Source organism: Rasamsonia byssochlamydoides, assembly GCF_041956645.1.
Source record: "Rasamsonia byssochlamydoides strain NRRL 3658 unplaced genomic scaffold VTN77scaffold_68, whole genome shotgun sequence".
In the NCBI taxonomy this organism is placed as follows: domain Eukaryota; kingdom Fungi; phylum Ascomycota; class Eurotiomycetes; order Eurotiales; family Trichocomaceae; genus Rasamsonia; species Rasamsonia byssochlamydoides.
The window spans coordinates 30,929-46,513 of NW_027192451.1; the positions used below are offsets into that span (position 1 = coordinate 30,929).

At 51.9% G+C, this 15,585-nt stretch overlaps 6 protein-coding genes across 6 annotated transcripts; 3 read left to right on the forward strand and 3 right to left on the reverse strand.

The window, feature by feature from the left end:
- Nucleotides 1-922: 922 nt before the first annotated feature.
- On the reverse strand, nt 923-2,555 carry VTN77DRAFT_8000 (uncharacterized protein; the record flags this gene model as incomplete). The annotated part of the gene is made up of 2 exons (XM_069424451.1): nt 923-2,356; nt 2,418-2,555. The coding sequence occupies 2 exons, from the start codon at nt 2,553-2,555 to the stop codon at nt 923-925; spliced, it is 1,572 nt and encodes a 523-aa protein (XP_069274870.1).
- Nucleotides 2,556-3,584: 1,029 nt separating this feature from the next.
- Nucleotides 3,585-6,441, forward strand: VTN77DRAFT_8001 (uncharacterized protein; the record flags this gene model as incomplete). Its single annotated transcript, XM_069424452.1, has 9 exons — nt 3,585-3,657; nt 3,766-3,831; nt 3,906-3,960; nt 4,019-4,167; nt 4,229-4,335; nt 4,724-4,930; nt 4,988-5,132; nt 5,197-5,352; nt 5,414-6,441. 9 exons carry the CDS (start codon nt 3,585-3,587, stop codon nt 6,439-6,441), a joined length of 1,986 nt encoding a protein of 661 aa, XP_069274871.1.
- Nucleotides 6,442-7,294: 853 nt separating this feature from the next.
- VTN77DRAFT_8002 (uncharacterized protein) lies at nt 7,295-7,931 on the reverse strand (the record flags this gene model as incomplete). Its single annotated transcript, XM_069424453.1, has 3 exons — nt 7,295-7,422; nt 7,487-7,558; nt 7,709-7,931. 3 exons carry the CDS (start codon nt 7,929-7,931, stop codon nt 7,295-7,297), a joined length of 423 nt encoding a protein of 140 aa, XP_069274872.1.
- Nucleotides 7,932-8,002: 71 nt separating this feature from the next.
- VTN77DRAFT_8003 (uncharacterized protein) lies at nt 8,003-8,816 on the reverse strand (the record flags this gene model as incomplete). The annotated part of the gene is made up of 2 exons (XM_069424454.1): nt 8,003-8,420; nt 8,653-8,816. 2 exons carry the CDS (start codon nt 8,814-8,816, stop codon nt 8,003-8,005), a joined length of 582 nt encoding a protein of 193 aa, XP_069274873.1.
- Nucleotides 8,817-10,448: 1,632 nt separating this feature from the next.
- Nucleotides 10,449-12,358, forward strand: VTN77DRAFT_8004 (uncharacterized protein; the record flags this gene model as incomplete). Its single annotated transcript, XM_069424455.1, has 2 exons — nt 10,449-11,067; nt 11,133-12,358. The coding sequence occupies 2 exons, from the start codon at nt 10,449-10,451 to the stop codon at nt 12,356-12,358; spliced, it is 1,845 nt and encodes a 614-aa protein (XP_069274874.1).
- A 1,867-nt stretch (nt 12,359-14,225) lies between these two features.
- VTN77DRAFT_8005 (uncharacterized protein) lies at nt 14,226-15,332 on the forward strand (the record flags this gene model as incomplete). Its single annotated transcript, XM_069424456.1, has 3 exons — nt 14,226-14,462; nt 14,515-14,996; nt 15,062-15,332. The coding sequence occupies 3 exons, from the start codon at nt 14,226-14,228 to the stop codon at nt 15,330-15,332; spliced, it is 990 nt and encodes a 329-aa protein (XP_069274875.1).
- Nucleotides 15,333-15,585: the final 253 nt, after the last annotated feature.

The window sequence follows — 15,585 nt, forward strand, 5'->3', positions numbered from 1 at the left end:
ATCTCACTCTCGCCCAATATAATCCGCGCTAGAAATTCACACAAGAAAAAAGAAAAACAAGGCTCCGATCCTCTTGCAGCACAGACGAACGTCGCTCGAACTCGAGGAACTTCAGGATATCATTGTTGACCGATATCACACCCGCAAAGCGGGGGGATTCACGTCGTGCGTGACTTGAGAGGGCAGGGGAAATCTCATAATGCATGTACTGTACATACATACAGAGGACAGAACTAGACTAGACAATTCAACTTCTCATCTCATCGAATCAGAAAGTTGATAATACCCAGTGTATGTATTGTATGGCACAGGAAAAAAAACCCCGTCATTATATAATCTGATATGACGAATGAATACCATACCGAGTGGCCAAAAAACTTCAATTAATTAACATGCGACAAGCTGGAATCGAGCTCAAGGCGCCTTATTAGGCGCAGAGCTGAACTGAACTCTGATGTCTTCGACATCAAGTGTATCAGCGTCGCCAACGACGATGATGATATGGTCTGGGACGCTGGGTGAGGTGACTCCTTACAGGCAAAGGCAAGGCAAGGCACGCACCCTGCACTGCACAAACAGAACTCACTCGAGGAAGAAGCAGGATGGAGAGAAGAGAAGAAAATCCAGGAAGATGATAATGATGATAATAATAGACATGAGGAACGTTGGACGGGGAAGAAGGGTCGATTGGAATATACCTAGATAGGGGCTATGCCAAGATAAGCTTCTGGATTCTGGATAGGAATAGATACCTCCTAGGTAGTATAACCTAGTTTGCCAATAATGAATCTGTTTACTCTAATTAATCAGATTGATTTCTTTCATAACCATAACAATGTACATAAAACCTAGGGAAGTCCAGTACAGTACAGTACACGTAATTAGTAATCATTGCTAAACCGTTTCTTTTTTTTTTCCTTCGCTATGACTGCGCATCCCCCTCCTCCTCTTCGTCGTCGTCATCATCATCATCATCAATCAACTCTACCAAGAGGTTACCGCCCCGTCCGATACGTTCCCGGACAGAGCCGCCCGATTCCACCTCATATACCGTCCTCGGCATCGGGGAAACCAGTCGGAAGCCATATTTATGATCAAATCCTTCCGGTTCGGACACCGTAGAACCTCCCTCCCGAGGCGTTTGCAACACATCGTAGCACTCCACAAACGCGTAGACCTCCTCCAGATCGGCATCTGCTGCGAACCTGCGGATGACTCGCTCTCCTGAGGGCATTCGGATGCTGATCCGGATCGCATCCTTGACTTCCGGCCCCGGTTCCGCGGGCAGCGACTGCGCCCGCCACTCTTTCCACTGCTGCAGATCTCGCGCGTATTTCTCCTCGGCGGCTTTGCGGGCTGCCTCCTCCTGCTCCGCTCGCTGACGGGCCGCTTCGGCCTCTCGTCGTTGCCGGGCTCGTTCCCGGTCCTGCGCCAGAGACCGTTGGTAGGCCGAGTCCTGCTCCTCCCGGAGGGTCCGAGACGCCTGCTGTTCCGTCCGTCGCGCGCGGACTCGATCGAGAGGCTCCTTGTTCTGGCTGATGGCTGTTCGTAGCTTCGACACAAACTCGGATGGAGACGTGTTGCCCGCGATTCTGGCGATGGTGGACATGGCGGTAGAGCTGACGTTGGGAGTGTGGACGATCACCGAAGCAAACGGAAATTTCGTACAACGAAGCGAATTGGCCACCTGATACGCTTCCGAATCCTGGACATTTCCTCCCCAAAGGAGAAGCTCATTCCTGGGATCGTTGATGAACTCCGTCACTTCCCGAGATAGCAACGTGTCCCTAACCCACACGCTGGTGTCATCGTGCTCCGGGGACAAGAGCACCACAAGCAAGAACTTCAAGTCTCGATGGGCCTTTTCAAGTGCCATATTGTATCCATTCTCGAGAAAAGGCAGGGAATGACTGCCAAACTCCTCCTCGAACTCTCGGATAAACCGCGCCGCCGTATCCTTGGGTCCCAGCGGTCTGCGTCCGCTCGTATTCCGCTGCAGCCCCTGTAGCGCAGGGTTCGCTGTCACATTGAGCAATCGTGGAAGAAAAGGGAACAATGTGCCGAAGAGGCGGAAAGAGCTGTAGAGTAGTCGATAGAGGAGATTGAACGGGGTGAAGAGAAGGGCGAGCAGGAACGGCGGCCGGGAGGGTGGTTGGCCTTCTGGCTGGGTGACGATGCGGGGAGCGGGCTCCAGACCAGCAGCTCGAGCAGACGACGCAGATGAGCGTGGAGGAGAGTCATCATCATACAGCAAGCTCTGTGTCCGGCGAGTCGGCCGTGGCGGGGAATTAAGCGCGGCACGAGCTTCCTCGACGGGGTCGGGGCCTTCGCCGTCGTAGAACTTGGAGATCGCGATCTATAAGACAGATCACCTCAGCACTGACGCAGCATAATTATAGACCAGTTGGACAACACACCTGAACGTTCCATTGTGAACGGCGCAGCAGAGGAATGGCGGCGGCAGGCTCCTGGCCCGTGACGGTGGTGTAGGTCTGGAGGGCGGCCTGCTCGCTCTCAGAGAGCTGCCCGATGTCTACTTCGTCTGCAGAGGACATGGCGAAGAAGAAAACCTATCTATTGTCCTCCATAGGCGAAGTGCGGAAGAAGAGTCACCCCGGGATGGAAGACCGAGGTCCTGCTTTCCGGAAGAGAGTGTCGTGCTCTATCCTGATATGGACAGGAGACAACGAGCCGGAGAGCTAGGCAGACCTCTCTGAGAACAATACGCGTTGCGAGATAGCTCTATGGTCTTGTGCAGAGACGGTTGAGATCGTGTTGAATGGCCGAGAGCTTCGAAATAGATTACTTGGCTGAGCTCATGCTTGGCCCGTGCGCAATGGCCATCACCCAGCTGGCCTGATGGACAGCCATGGAGTTCCACCTCGATTGCAACGACTTATACAGGATTCTGCATGCAACAAAGAAATATGATCATAGTTATTGGTTTAGCCTTTTTCCCCGCAGGTCTGTTGTTATCGATTTAGATATTCCTGCATCTAGTGTATGGATAAGAGGCATGAAGGCGGTGTAACCATGCCTGTACAGCATCTTTGCATGATACAGTCCTCTTTGGTGGATATTCCCTCGAAAGCTTTAAAATTGCCGTCTTTAGTAGTGGAAATAGCGTAGAGTATATATTTATTTAGAGATATAGCCAGCATTTGAGCTCTGGATGGCCGTATGTCTGGATGTACCTGTCCCGTGCCAGCCGTGGCATGTCACTTTGTCAGCTCCACCTCTCCGTCCCCCACCCGCTGTGATGCCTCTTTCTTCGCTCTCCAACGCCACGCCCGCCAGAGCAGTGGTGCTGTGCTGAATCCGGCCGTCGCCTGACGTCTCGAGGACTCGAGGCGTCCTTGGGCCCTTTTGGATTAATTGCGTGTTGGATATTGCCCTCTGAGCGAGAGTACGAGCGTGTCGCGCCGTGCCCACCCTTGAATAGCATCGCCTCCCGATCCGCTCGCGTCGTGGGAGAGAGAGGAATGTGGTTTCCTCCAGAAACCCTCCGCCCCCCGATTTTCCCTTCGATTCAATGGAGATCGTTTGGCGCTGATCCGTGGCGCTGTTGATTTGTCAATATTATCATGGCTTCCACCGGGAAGCCCGGGCTGGACGAGTCTCGTCGCAGCACCGGATCGCTCAAACTCAAGGGACGAGGTGGGTTTCCCTTGTTCTGTGGATATCTGGTCGGAGAGTTTGGTATCTGGGTGCTCTTGAGAGCTGTAACAAGGGCATAGAAATGGCTGATCGCGGGGAAATGGACAGAAAATGCGAAAGATACCTTGTGTCGCAACGTGACAATCTATGGTAAATGCCGATATGAAGATAAAGGTACGGCGAGAACTTCTTGCCTCAGGGTTGTTGCGGTGCGGGGAATGTCTGACTGAGATGATCTTTCCACCCAGGCTGCGCCTTCAATCACGATCCCCAGAAATTCAGCAATGCGCATCAAAACGACAGGTTGGGACCCTGCTTAGAAAGTCAGCTCGGACGTAGCTGATATGGAGTTGAACAACAGCAGCAGTAAAAAACGGTTGAATGTCGACTCCCCCAGCTTCACCCCATCGCTCCTCGCCGCCAACGGCTCCACGACGCCCAAGAAGACGACATCCATATCTCCTAAGGCTGCCAGCGCCGCGCCATTTCTCCCTAAAAGTGTGGCTTCACGTACGCCATCTTGCCTGGTGTGCCAGCTGCAACTTCTTTCCGCGCTGACAGAGATGGTCAGGTTCCAACACGAGCACTCCCTCCGTGCGACAAGAAACGGCAACACCAGACTGGTCTGTTGCGGAGGTGCAGGATTTTGTGCCCCAGGGGTTTGATGCTTCCCAAATGGTAAGGACAGCTCCTTCCTCAGAGAACAATCAAGCCGCGTCACTGCCAACTATACCCTTTTTCTTGCCTTGTTTCTCCACAGACAACATGCACCCAGGTCTGGATGGCCTTCAATTCCAAGCTTGAAGCAGATTGCATTTGCTCGTTTAACTGTGCGGATATGGCTACGTCTGGGGAGTCGCCTGGCAGCCTCAATGCGCTTGCCAATCCGTTCGAACCGCGCATCATTCGATCTACATCTCTTCCCTTCGCATTCTCCCCTGGTTCCCCCTCTCCAGCTCTCGATGCCCCTCTCCGGACACCTAGAATATCACCTGTCCCGAGACCTACTCTTTCTATGTCTGCTCGTCGTGCAACCCGTTCCGATGCTGATTTGATGGGATCTCAGGTCTCTTTACAGGGCAACGGTAATGGCGTACTCAACCCAGCAGCCTCCTACGATCCCTTCGTGGCGACCCCAACTCCTTTGGCTGGCGGTACTGCTGGTGTGGCGTCCCACCCCGTCCAGGCAAACCCGTATTCACACGATGCTGCTGCTGCTGCTACTTTGGGCGGAGCGGCCTTCTTTCCCGGCCAGACAGCTTACCAGCAGCCTGTGAGGATACCCCTATCTTCATCTGGAAAGGGATATCTTATCTGACAGACTTTGTAGGCTCAGTATCATCTCTACGCCCCTATCGGCCCGCATAGCCAAAACATTATGGGTTATCAGCGCAACGTTCACGATCTTTTCTTGCCCAATGATTTCAGAGAAGAGCTGCAAAAGAAAGCAGCCGCCACCTTGCAGACCTTACCAAGTACGTTAGAGCTATTGCTTTTGCTCCCCACCTGAAGGCCCTGAGCTGACCGTTGTCGTTTGAGACTCTTCATTACCCGCCCATGTGGACCACTTTCATTCCCTTGTACCGTTGGATCTGACCCATCAGAAGAACGCCACCATCTTTGGATACCCAAGCTGGGTCTACAAAGCGCAATCTAGCAAAGATGGAAATTATTATGTGCTTCGCAGGCTGGAAGGTACGTCTCTCTTTCTCTCAATGTCACTACGCTTCGAAATCACTTCTGACTTGCTCTTCAGGGTTTCGTCTCACCAACGAGAAAGCCATCCGTTCCGTCCAAGCTTGGAAGCGAATCTGTAATGCCAGCATGGTGACGGTACATGACGCGTTCACGACACGGGTCTTCCAAGACAGCTCCTTGATATTTGTTATGGACTATCATCCTTTATCGAAGACGCTTGCAGAGCAGCACCTTGGCGCCGGGAATCGATACCAGAATCGTCATAATGCTCATGTTCCAGAGCAGGTGCTATGGAGCTATATGACCCAAATCGCCTCCGCCTTGAAGACGATCCACAGCAATGGCCTCGCCGCCAGAATCATTGACCCGAGTAAGATCATCCTGACCGGCAAAAATCGGATTCGCCTGAATGCCTGTGCAATCATGGACGTGGTGCAGCATGATACGCAACGATCCGTGACCGATCTCCAGCACCAGGACCTGGTCAATTTCGGACAGCTGATCCTCACGTTGGGTGCCAACTCACCCAACGTGATGAACAACCCCACCAAGGCCATGGAACATTTCCAACGCGCTTATAGCCCACAGCTTAAAAACTCTGTCTTCTGGCTTCTCAATGGAATGCAAAAGGACCAAGAGCGCACCATTGATATCTTCATTAGTGGCATCTCCTCGCAACTCATCTCCACCTTTGATTCCTCCCTTCATCTGGACGACCAGCTCACTTCCGATCTCAGTCGTGAGCTCGAGAACGGCCGTCTGGTGCGATTGCTGACGAAACTGAACTTTATCAACGAGCGACCAGAATATGAACATGACCGGCAATGGTCCGAGAACGGCGAGCGGTACTTCCTCAAGCTCTTCCGGGACTACGTCTTCCATCAGGTGGACGCGCAGAACAACCCGGTGGTGGATCTGGGACACGTCTTGACCTGCCTGAATAAGCTGGATGCCGGGACCGAGGAGAAGATCACCTTGATCAGCCGGGATGAGCAGAGTTGCTTTATTGTCAGTTACAAAGAGCTCAAGAAAGCTCTCGAGTCTTCGTTCCAGGCTTTGATGAAGCCTACGCGGCGAATGCATTAAAAATGCTCATTTACAAACTATTTGACGCAACCTTTGCATCAGGTTGCGAAATACGGGCTTTCCTTTTACGATATATGCGCGGCAATCGAACGATATACTGGGAGATCGTGAACGACTGGTACGGTGCATGTTTGGAAAACCGAGTTGGGGCGCTTGACACTTACTGCGCAGGCGAATCACACATTCATGTTTGGAGAATTATCCAGCACCGATTCTATGTGAGACAGCTGGGGGAGGAGACAGAGAGAAAGGATACATAGAATCCACGAGATGTGGGGGAAGGCTTCCCCCATTTGTCAGATGTATTTTGTTCTGGAACGACAAAAAAAAAAGATGCGACAGTATATCTTGTACCTACGACAGTTCGGATTTTATAGGCAACTAGCTAGTTATAAATGTCCATTTTGTTAGTTTAAGTTTGATCCTCGTCCTTGTAGCGGTCATCACGTGGCAGGTAGGACTCCTGACCGGCGCGAGAGAAGTGTTCATTACCGTATGTATATATTTACTGCGTGTGTTGTAGAATTCTTCTTCATTTTTCTTTTATATCTCAATGAAGAGACCCTGGGTATCTATCTAATTCATCAATTGTTTTTTTTTGTCTTAATAACTTTTTTTTTTCTTTTTTTCTTCTTTTGAGGAAGGGCCAAGTTGCTCAGTTAGGTAATGTCGCTGACCTTGGCCCCGGTCATGGAAACTCCGGATGGTCCCCAGCTTATGAGGGAACGAGATGTGTCTCTCAGCAGGACTACAAGGGTAACAGTTACCTTTCTTGCCCCCTCATTCATTCACACAAACATCACACATTTAAATTTTGGTTAGGGCATGGAAGAGGTGAAATTCATTTTCTTTTTTACTCTTCCTGCTGGACGAAAGGATTGGCAATCTCTTCGCTGCCATCAACGGGTGAGATGAGCACGAGGAGCGTGCCACGGGCAACGACCAGGCCGAGTGAACGGGTGGTTTCGTTGCCGGCATCATCTGCATGCAACATTGCGGTTAGAGAGACGACGCTATCAGAAATAAGAGAGAGAGAAATACTCACCACGCATGATTTCCTTGACGTCGTCCAGGACAAGATTCATCAGCTGATCATATCCTTTGAGGACACCCCTGACTGTAGATGATAAAACAGACATATGATTAGTTTCACGAGAATATAAAATGTCAAAATTAGAGAACAGATGGTATAGAGATAATGACATGGTGTATGGTGGACTGATGACAAGATCATAATGATGGAAGTTGATAGAGCTAAATAACCCACCTTCTCTGCCTCCATTGAACTTGACATTGACCTCCTTGTCCATATATTTGGTCAGGTCGAGGATGTTTTCCTTTTTAGGCTTCTCCTGCTGTTGTTGCTGCGCACCGCCACCCGCAGCACCGCCACCTCTCTGGTGTGTGCCACGGCCGCCTCCTCGGTGCGACGCATCACCGCCTCCGCCGCGGCCGCCTCGCGCACCCCGGAACGAGCCTCGCTCGGACATGGTTGGCTTGGCTGGTTAGGGTGAGTTGAATCGACTGAGCAGAGGATGATGGACTTTTCGATGAGGGGAAGTCAACAGGTCTGTAAGCAAGATCCCGACTCGACCGATGATGGCAGGTTTGAGGAAGAAGCGGTCCGGTCTGAGCCGGTGTCGACACCAGAAAGGGGAGGGAGGGGAAAAGAGTGGCTCGATGACTGAGGGATTTTCAGAGGGGTCAAGTCCCAGTGCCAGTAGGAGGAGAAGGCGTTTGTGTGGAGTGGGAGGAGGGTCCTTGACCGCGAGTCAACCAGGCAGGCACGCTCGGATCGGAAGAAGGGGGGAGGGAGAGAGCACGAATGAGGCAGGAGACAAGAGGGGTATGGAGTCCGGTCGAGGGAGGGGGCAGTGGCATGCACACGCCGTGTCTGGCACTTCTGGCAGGTGTTGCATCCTGGGCGGCGCAGCAAACGACCTCCAAATTGGGCAGAGAGCCGGTATCGGTGTTTTGGTCTGTACGGGACGGTAACAAACACATTACAACTTACAAATGACTTCAAGGTCTGGCCCGCACCCGTTTTAGCAGACAACGCAAGAGTTGACAACAGCAAGAAGACACTTAAAATATCCCAGGAAAGGACGGACTAGGTTGCTCCCGCCATTCTTGCGCAAACGAGCTGCTCAGTAGGCTGTAACGGTTATTAATCCTCAAGCACGGAAAGGTCTCAAGGTCTGGCGCGCCAACGTTGACTGCAGGGTGCACGCGCAAGACGCGACAACTTGGTCACTCAACCAGGCAATGGACGGCCTGGATGGAGCCCGGGGATCGGGAGTCGACCTGGCCGTGCACCAGGCAGCTAGAAGGAGCCGCTGACGTCCGGGGCCTGCGGCTTGGTGTGAACTTGCCATGTCGCGGGTCGCGCCTCCGACCCGCGAGAGCCAGTATGAGAACTTCAGCGCCGTTCACATCACTCTCGGCGGGCTAACAGCGTGGCCAACGCATGCAGGTGCTTGCGAGTGATGGCCTAAGGTGGATGTAATTTATGCACAACCGAGGTCCCGACTCCCCAGGATTTTTTCCATTATCATTACTTGAGTTCACCGCTTATGCTCTGGAAGGGCCGCTACCGGTTCTGGACAGCAATTTGGGGCATTATTCGCAACCTCAGGCATTATCAAAATCGACCCGCACTTGCTTTGAAGGGGCAGCGGTTTCTTCCAGGTTCCAACCGAGATCATTTGCTGTCCAGTGTGCTGGCCGATAGTTCCGACGCTGCATGGCAGGTTCAAACGCATGCCAATAAGGGAGGTTCGGCCTTATATGATGACAAAGAACTGAGAATAGAATCCCAGATACTCCGTACCTTGTCAGACACTCGCTCCGCTCCCAGCCGTGGAGTAACTGACGAGTTCTGCCTTGTTCTTCTTCTCACTTCCGGTACTGTATTGTAAATACTCATACCACCTCGGGGAAGCGTAATTCCACCACTCCACCAATCAGAAGCCACGATTGATCCCGGTCTCCGGCCAGCCCCCGTGACCAGCGGAATGGCCTGGCGGGAAGAGAGACTCCGCTCCCACAGGCATACCAGCAGCCTCGTGTCACACCTCCTTCTCTCTGTCGCAGTCATCTTTGTCATAGTCATCTTCTTCGCGTCGTCTCAATGGATCAAGCATGGCCTGGTTTATACAGGAGGCTGCCAAATCGTAAGCAAAGGGATGAGTATGGAAATGGGGTATGCTGCCTCTAGGTAATTAATCTCCTCGATAGACGTTGAAACATCCTGCCCAGCTTTTTTGTTCGGGCCTGGCGCGCAACGCTTAGATTGGGTCCCCTTCCCTTGCTCTTTCCGACCCGCCCGCCGCCCCCCCTCCTAAGCTCCTCTTCCTCCTCTGCGTCGTTGGGCGTTGCCCGACGATGCAGGTCGGCCTGGTAACTTCTGGTAACCTAGGCTTGGTGAGGTCGCAATTATTCTTCTTATCACCCAAGTCTAGCACTCTTCGGTAGTTCAGTAGAGCTCTTGGCCCGTGTTGTATGGCCCCGACTCCATCCCATCTCCGTCTCCTCCCCTGTTGCCCAGCGAATCCCCCTCTCTGCCTTGCCTTGTCGCGTCTTGTCCCTAGGGCCAGGCACTGATCCTGGAGGTCTTCTGTCCGCGCCTCTCCACCTTTCTCCGACTCCTCCCACGCCATCGCCCACCCCCTCTCTTCAAACACCCGCCAGTGTCTCTTCCTCTCCTCTCCTCCCTCATCACTCTCAACTTCTATCTGCCATCGTTGCCTCGTGCTGCCGTCCCCCTGCGCCGGCACCCCTCGTGCCTCGTTAGTGGTGCTCGTGGGGCTTTTCACCCTTCGTAATACTGCGGTCGCTCTTCTGATCCCATGCTCCGCTCCGGCTCCGTCATCCCACGCTCCCACCGCTCGACCAGTCTGCCGTTGTGCACCCACCGTCTTCACGCGAGATTTTTGGCGCATCCATAACCTGATTTGTCTTCAATCTTTGTTTCCTTTTGAATTTTCTCTGAGTGGTTGACTCTTATCATGGAGTCGAGAACAGCGACAGCGGAGGCAGCTCCCCACAAGCGCCCGCGGTCTCCCTCCGGAGACTTCCAGGCCAATGCCGCCAAAGTCCCCAAGACTCAGTCGAATCATTTACAGATCAACTACCTGGCGCGTCAGTATCCCGACAACCTGCCTCTTGTATCTACGGAAGATAACTTGCCCAACATCTTGCGCCTGATCGGCGAGTACGATGGCGTCTTGCAACGACACGAAAGTATCGCCGGCAACCTGGGCGCATGCCCGTTAGGGCCCATCCTGATGAAACGCTTTGAGCGCCTCTTCGATGGGCCGCCGCGCGTGCTCAAGTCGCACAGCAAAGAGGGTACCACCGTGACCTGGTTGGACGTCATCGAGTTCGCCAAAAACAAACCCGAGCAGTTCAATCTGGAAAAGACGCGCAATGGCGTGCGCGTCTGCCAGTTCTACACCAAGCAGAGCCGGGTTGAGATCTCCGAGGAGGACTATGTGTTGATCGCGTCCGGAATGCCGCAGAAATTGATCCCGCCGCAGCCCATCGATGAGGATGAAGAGAAGGAGCTGGGAGCACTGGAAATTCTGGAGAAGAACCTTCAGCAGATCATCCAGATGGCTGATTCAGGTGAGTAGAAACAAAGGGTTGATTGAGAGACAACTGCTGACCAATCTGGATTTGCTTCTTCACAGCGGCCGCACGAGCAAGACAACTCACCTACCGTCTCAAGAATCGTCGGACAGCTATCATCAGCCGTCGAGAGAGCGAGCGCCGGCAAAAGAACTCACAGAGTCCGTCCTGGCATGACAATGGCCCCTCCGAGGCAGGCGGTGCCAATGGAAATGGCTACTCTAACCCGCAATCTCCGCCATCTGGCTTTGTTGCCGTCAATGCCAACAACAACCGGTCTGCAGCTGGGGATGGCAGTGACGACCATCACAACACACTCTCTTCCCAGTTCATGTTTTCCCACCCCAATACGGATAATATCACCATCATCAATGGCACCTCCATCAAGGGCGCATCACCAACCACACGGGCGGAATTGATGAAGAAGTTCTTCACGACGGCAGACCGGCAAGCCCGTGGTTATCCCCCGGAGGGTGAGTCCACGCCAGCACAGTATTCCCGGCAGTCGAGCCGTCCCCGTCCTCGGGGTGCGGATGGTGCAGCGGACTATGCTGGTGGTGTGTATGGAGGCGCTGCTGGAACCGTGGCGATCCCCAACACCCCGTCCTCTCTTCTGCCCCAGCCGAAATCGGCCAACCACTACGAGCGAGATGATGGCGGTCCCTACAAGATGGAAATGGTGGCTCGCATGGAGGAGCTTCAGCGTGGAGAGCGAATCCTACCGCCCTGCGACCGATGCCGTCGACTCCACATGGACTGTCTGAAGAACCTCACGGCGTGTATGGGCTGCACCAAGAAACATGCCAAGTGTTCGTGGAAGGACGTCAAGGAGGAAGAACTTCGCGAGCACCCGCCTAAGAGTCGCGCGCAGACGGATGACCGTGCCCCGCAGGATGGACCTCACCCATCGGCTACTGCTCCTTCAACCAGTCTTCCGGACGGAGAGCGTGAGGCGGGCGTGCCAGCAAGCAACAACAATTCCAATGGAGGACGCGCCGACTCGACCTCGAGCGCTCCCGTCCCGTCTGGGCCTCAACAGGGACCTCACGAACCTCCGCCCCGACGTGCGGCCAGTGAAATCCAAGGCAGCGCGGTGGGCAGCCATGACCGTCGAATCAGTATCAATCGCGACAGGAACGTGGACGACGATGACGACCCTGATGCCAATTCACGTCTCATGCAGGCCATCATGGACACCGTTGACCACCATACCCGAGTCGCAGCGGCCAAAGACCGAGAGAAAGACCGCGAAGGCGACCTGCACAGCGAGCGAAAAGCAACTCGCTGAGGAAGCTGACAGCTGACTTGCAGGCCTGCACGTCTACATGCTTTCAAGAGTCAGACCTCGTCAGACTTCTTCCATCTCTTCTCTTTTATTCTTCTGTCCGCTCTTGATGTTTTCCGGTGGCTGTTTCGTTTACTTGCGCTTGACTTGACTCTTGTTGTCATGAATTTTTCTGCCGTTCTGTTTAGCGTGTGAGCGACTTTCAGCGAGTGATTTTTACTCTTTTTCCTCTGGACGCTTTAAGTTTGGGAACCTGGTTTTACTGTGACATGGCATGGCAAGAAATGAACTGAACTGACTTTGTACGAATTTAAATTAAATATTGTGAGAGTTTTGCCATTATGCTGAAATTTCTTTTTCATGTGCAAATCTCTAATCATTAGGCTTTCTTTTTTTTTTCTCTTCTCTTCTTTCCCTCTCCTTGTCAGTTCGTGTCATTAATTTTATCACCACCAAGCCAAGAAGGAAATCAATCGATGTATGTATGGTACCTAACTAAGGATCCATCATCCAACTACGTGATGGAATAGCCAGACATGGAGGGACAGAATACCTACCCACCTAAACTGATGTAAGTGATGCCAAATTAAATAGCCTTCGTAATGAAAAAAAAAAGACAGTAATAGTATATTATTGGACAGTACTTAGGTAGGTATCCATGGATGTATTGTATTGCACTGCCCAGTCTCCTCTGGAATATCATTCACCCGGGCGGATCGATCCCGTGCTCACTATCCGACTGCAGAGCGGAATCCATTCCTCAATTCTTTGTCATCATCGCCAGTCATCATACAGAAATACAGTAATAGTGTGGGGAAAGGGAAAGAGTCGCATTTATCAGGCTGGTAGCCGGTAAAAATGGTCAATTAAGCTGTCATGATAATATCATTACTTGGGAGAAGTCAATTGTTTCGAATCTACGTATGAGTACGTTTAATTTAATGCCTAGTTATGATACGGATTTACGGAATTGCAGTACAGTAGAACGGGGTATACCTAAGTCTATACGTGCTCTACCCCATCTCTTTCTCCCAGACCTTCTATATCATTTATTAAGACAAAGATAGCCAATTAATTTAATTAAGCTGTATACAATCCATAGTAACCTGCAAAGGAAGAAAATTGCAGAAGAAGAAAATCCACACGGACCCCATTTCCTTCCGTCATGGATGGATGGGGTTTGGTTTGGTTTCCCCACAATAGTTACCCGATTTTGCGGATACAAGGTTATCCAGTTACCACATTTTTTGCCAACAAATCACATAATGGGTATTACATACACACGGCGTTTACCGTATGTGGAGGAGGAGGGGTAAATTCAATTCAATTCAATTGATCGGATATGCGTACGGAGTAGCTTGCTCGCTATGGAAGTAAAAATCCTCCCCGCTTCCTCCCCGAGATTTAATATTAATAATAATTAGAGGGAAAAAGAAGCAAATCAGACAGACGTCTGATCAACTTGCCCGGTACATACATACATACATTAGGTGCCTTACTAGCTAGCAACTGGCTAAGTATTTCTGAGCTCCGCAATTGCCTTAGCTACCTGCCGACCCTTCGATACAGTTGCTCCTTCCGGGAACTATAAATCAATCACCCCGCTGCGGGACCAGACCAGACCAGAATTTCGCTCGACTTTTGCAGAAAAGAAAGATAAGGATAAAATTTATACCTACTTATCTGGGATGGATTAATGGTCCTTGTTTGATATACAGGGCTGTCGTATCTTTCTTTACATCTGGTCCTTGGTTTTTCGATCACAGCTTCATTCAACTGCGTCATTACATACACGCATATCCTGACGAAGCGCCTCCAGTCCAGTCCACATTATATTGATATTGAAACTCTCTTTTTGGATATAAGCAAAATGGGCCCTTCCCAAGTCAAAATCCCCCCCATCAAGGACCTCACCATCGAGAACATCACCGAGAACGTCATCGCCATCAACTCGCTCTGCGAAGATGCCCGCATGAAATATGTCCTCGAACGGCTGGTCAGCCACCTGCACGACTTTGCGCGCGAGACGCGCCTCAGCACGGCCGAGTGGATGGCCGGCATTCGATTCTTGACGGAGGTGGGGAAGATCTGTAGTGATGTGCGGCAGGTAGGATTCACTCATATACTTTTTTTTGTCTGCTGTCTGACGTCCTTGAAAGGAATTCATCCTCCTGTCCGATATTCTCGGTCTCTCCCTCCTGGTCGACTCCATCGACCACCCCAAACCCCCGGGGTCGACCGAAGGCACCGTCCTGGGACCCTTCCACACGCACGAAGCCCCCGAGATAGCCCACGGCGGGGTGATGTCTCACGATCTCAACGGCGAGCCGATGCTGGTACTGTGCACGCTCAAGGACACCAACGGCAACCCCATCCCGGATGTCAAGATCGACGTCTGGGAGACCGATTCGTCCGGCCACTACGACGTGCAGCACGCGGATCGAAAGGGCCCTGATGGCCGGTGCATCCTGCGCAGTGACAAGGATGGCAATTTCTGGTTTAAGGCTATCAAGCCCGTGCCCTATCCGATCCCGCATGATGGGCCTGTGGGGAAATTGCTGAAGAAACTCAATCGTCATCCGTACCGGCCGTCGCATATCCATTTCATGTTTGAGAAGGAGGGGTACGATCATTTGATTACGTATGTGGCAGCATCCTATCTATATCCCAAGAAATATTTGATGCTGATATGTTTATGACTTATAGAGCCCTCTACCTCCGCAACGACCCTTACGAAACCTCTGACGCCGTCTTCGGCGTGAAAAACACGCTCGTCGTCGACCTGGGCAAAGTCGACGCCTCCCTGGCCGCCAAATACGGCATCGCCGAGGGCGCCTGGCTGCTGACGTACGACTTTGTCCTCGTCTCCGAGGCCGAGACCAGTGCGTTGCGCAACCACAATTCGCAGGTGGCGCTCGACAAGTTGGGGAGGAAAGTGAAGATTGTGAATGGGTTGCCTGTGCCGGATTTGGACTGAGAAAGATTAAAAAAGATAAAGATAAATAATGAATGTGGTTGGTTGGTTGGTTGATGGATGTCTCTGTGTCGATGAGATGATTGAGCGTTTTATGAAAATGGCTTCATGGTACATACATGATATGTATATACAAAAATTATATATAGTCAGTAGGGCGTTAATGGCCTCGTGTACCAAATTATATGGGCATTGTGCATTCTGCTTGTTCTGTGTATGTACAGGTCGTGTCGACAGGTCGCAAAGCACGTCTCTC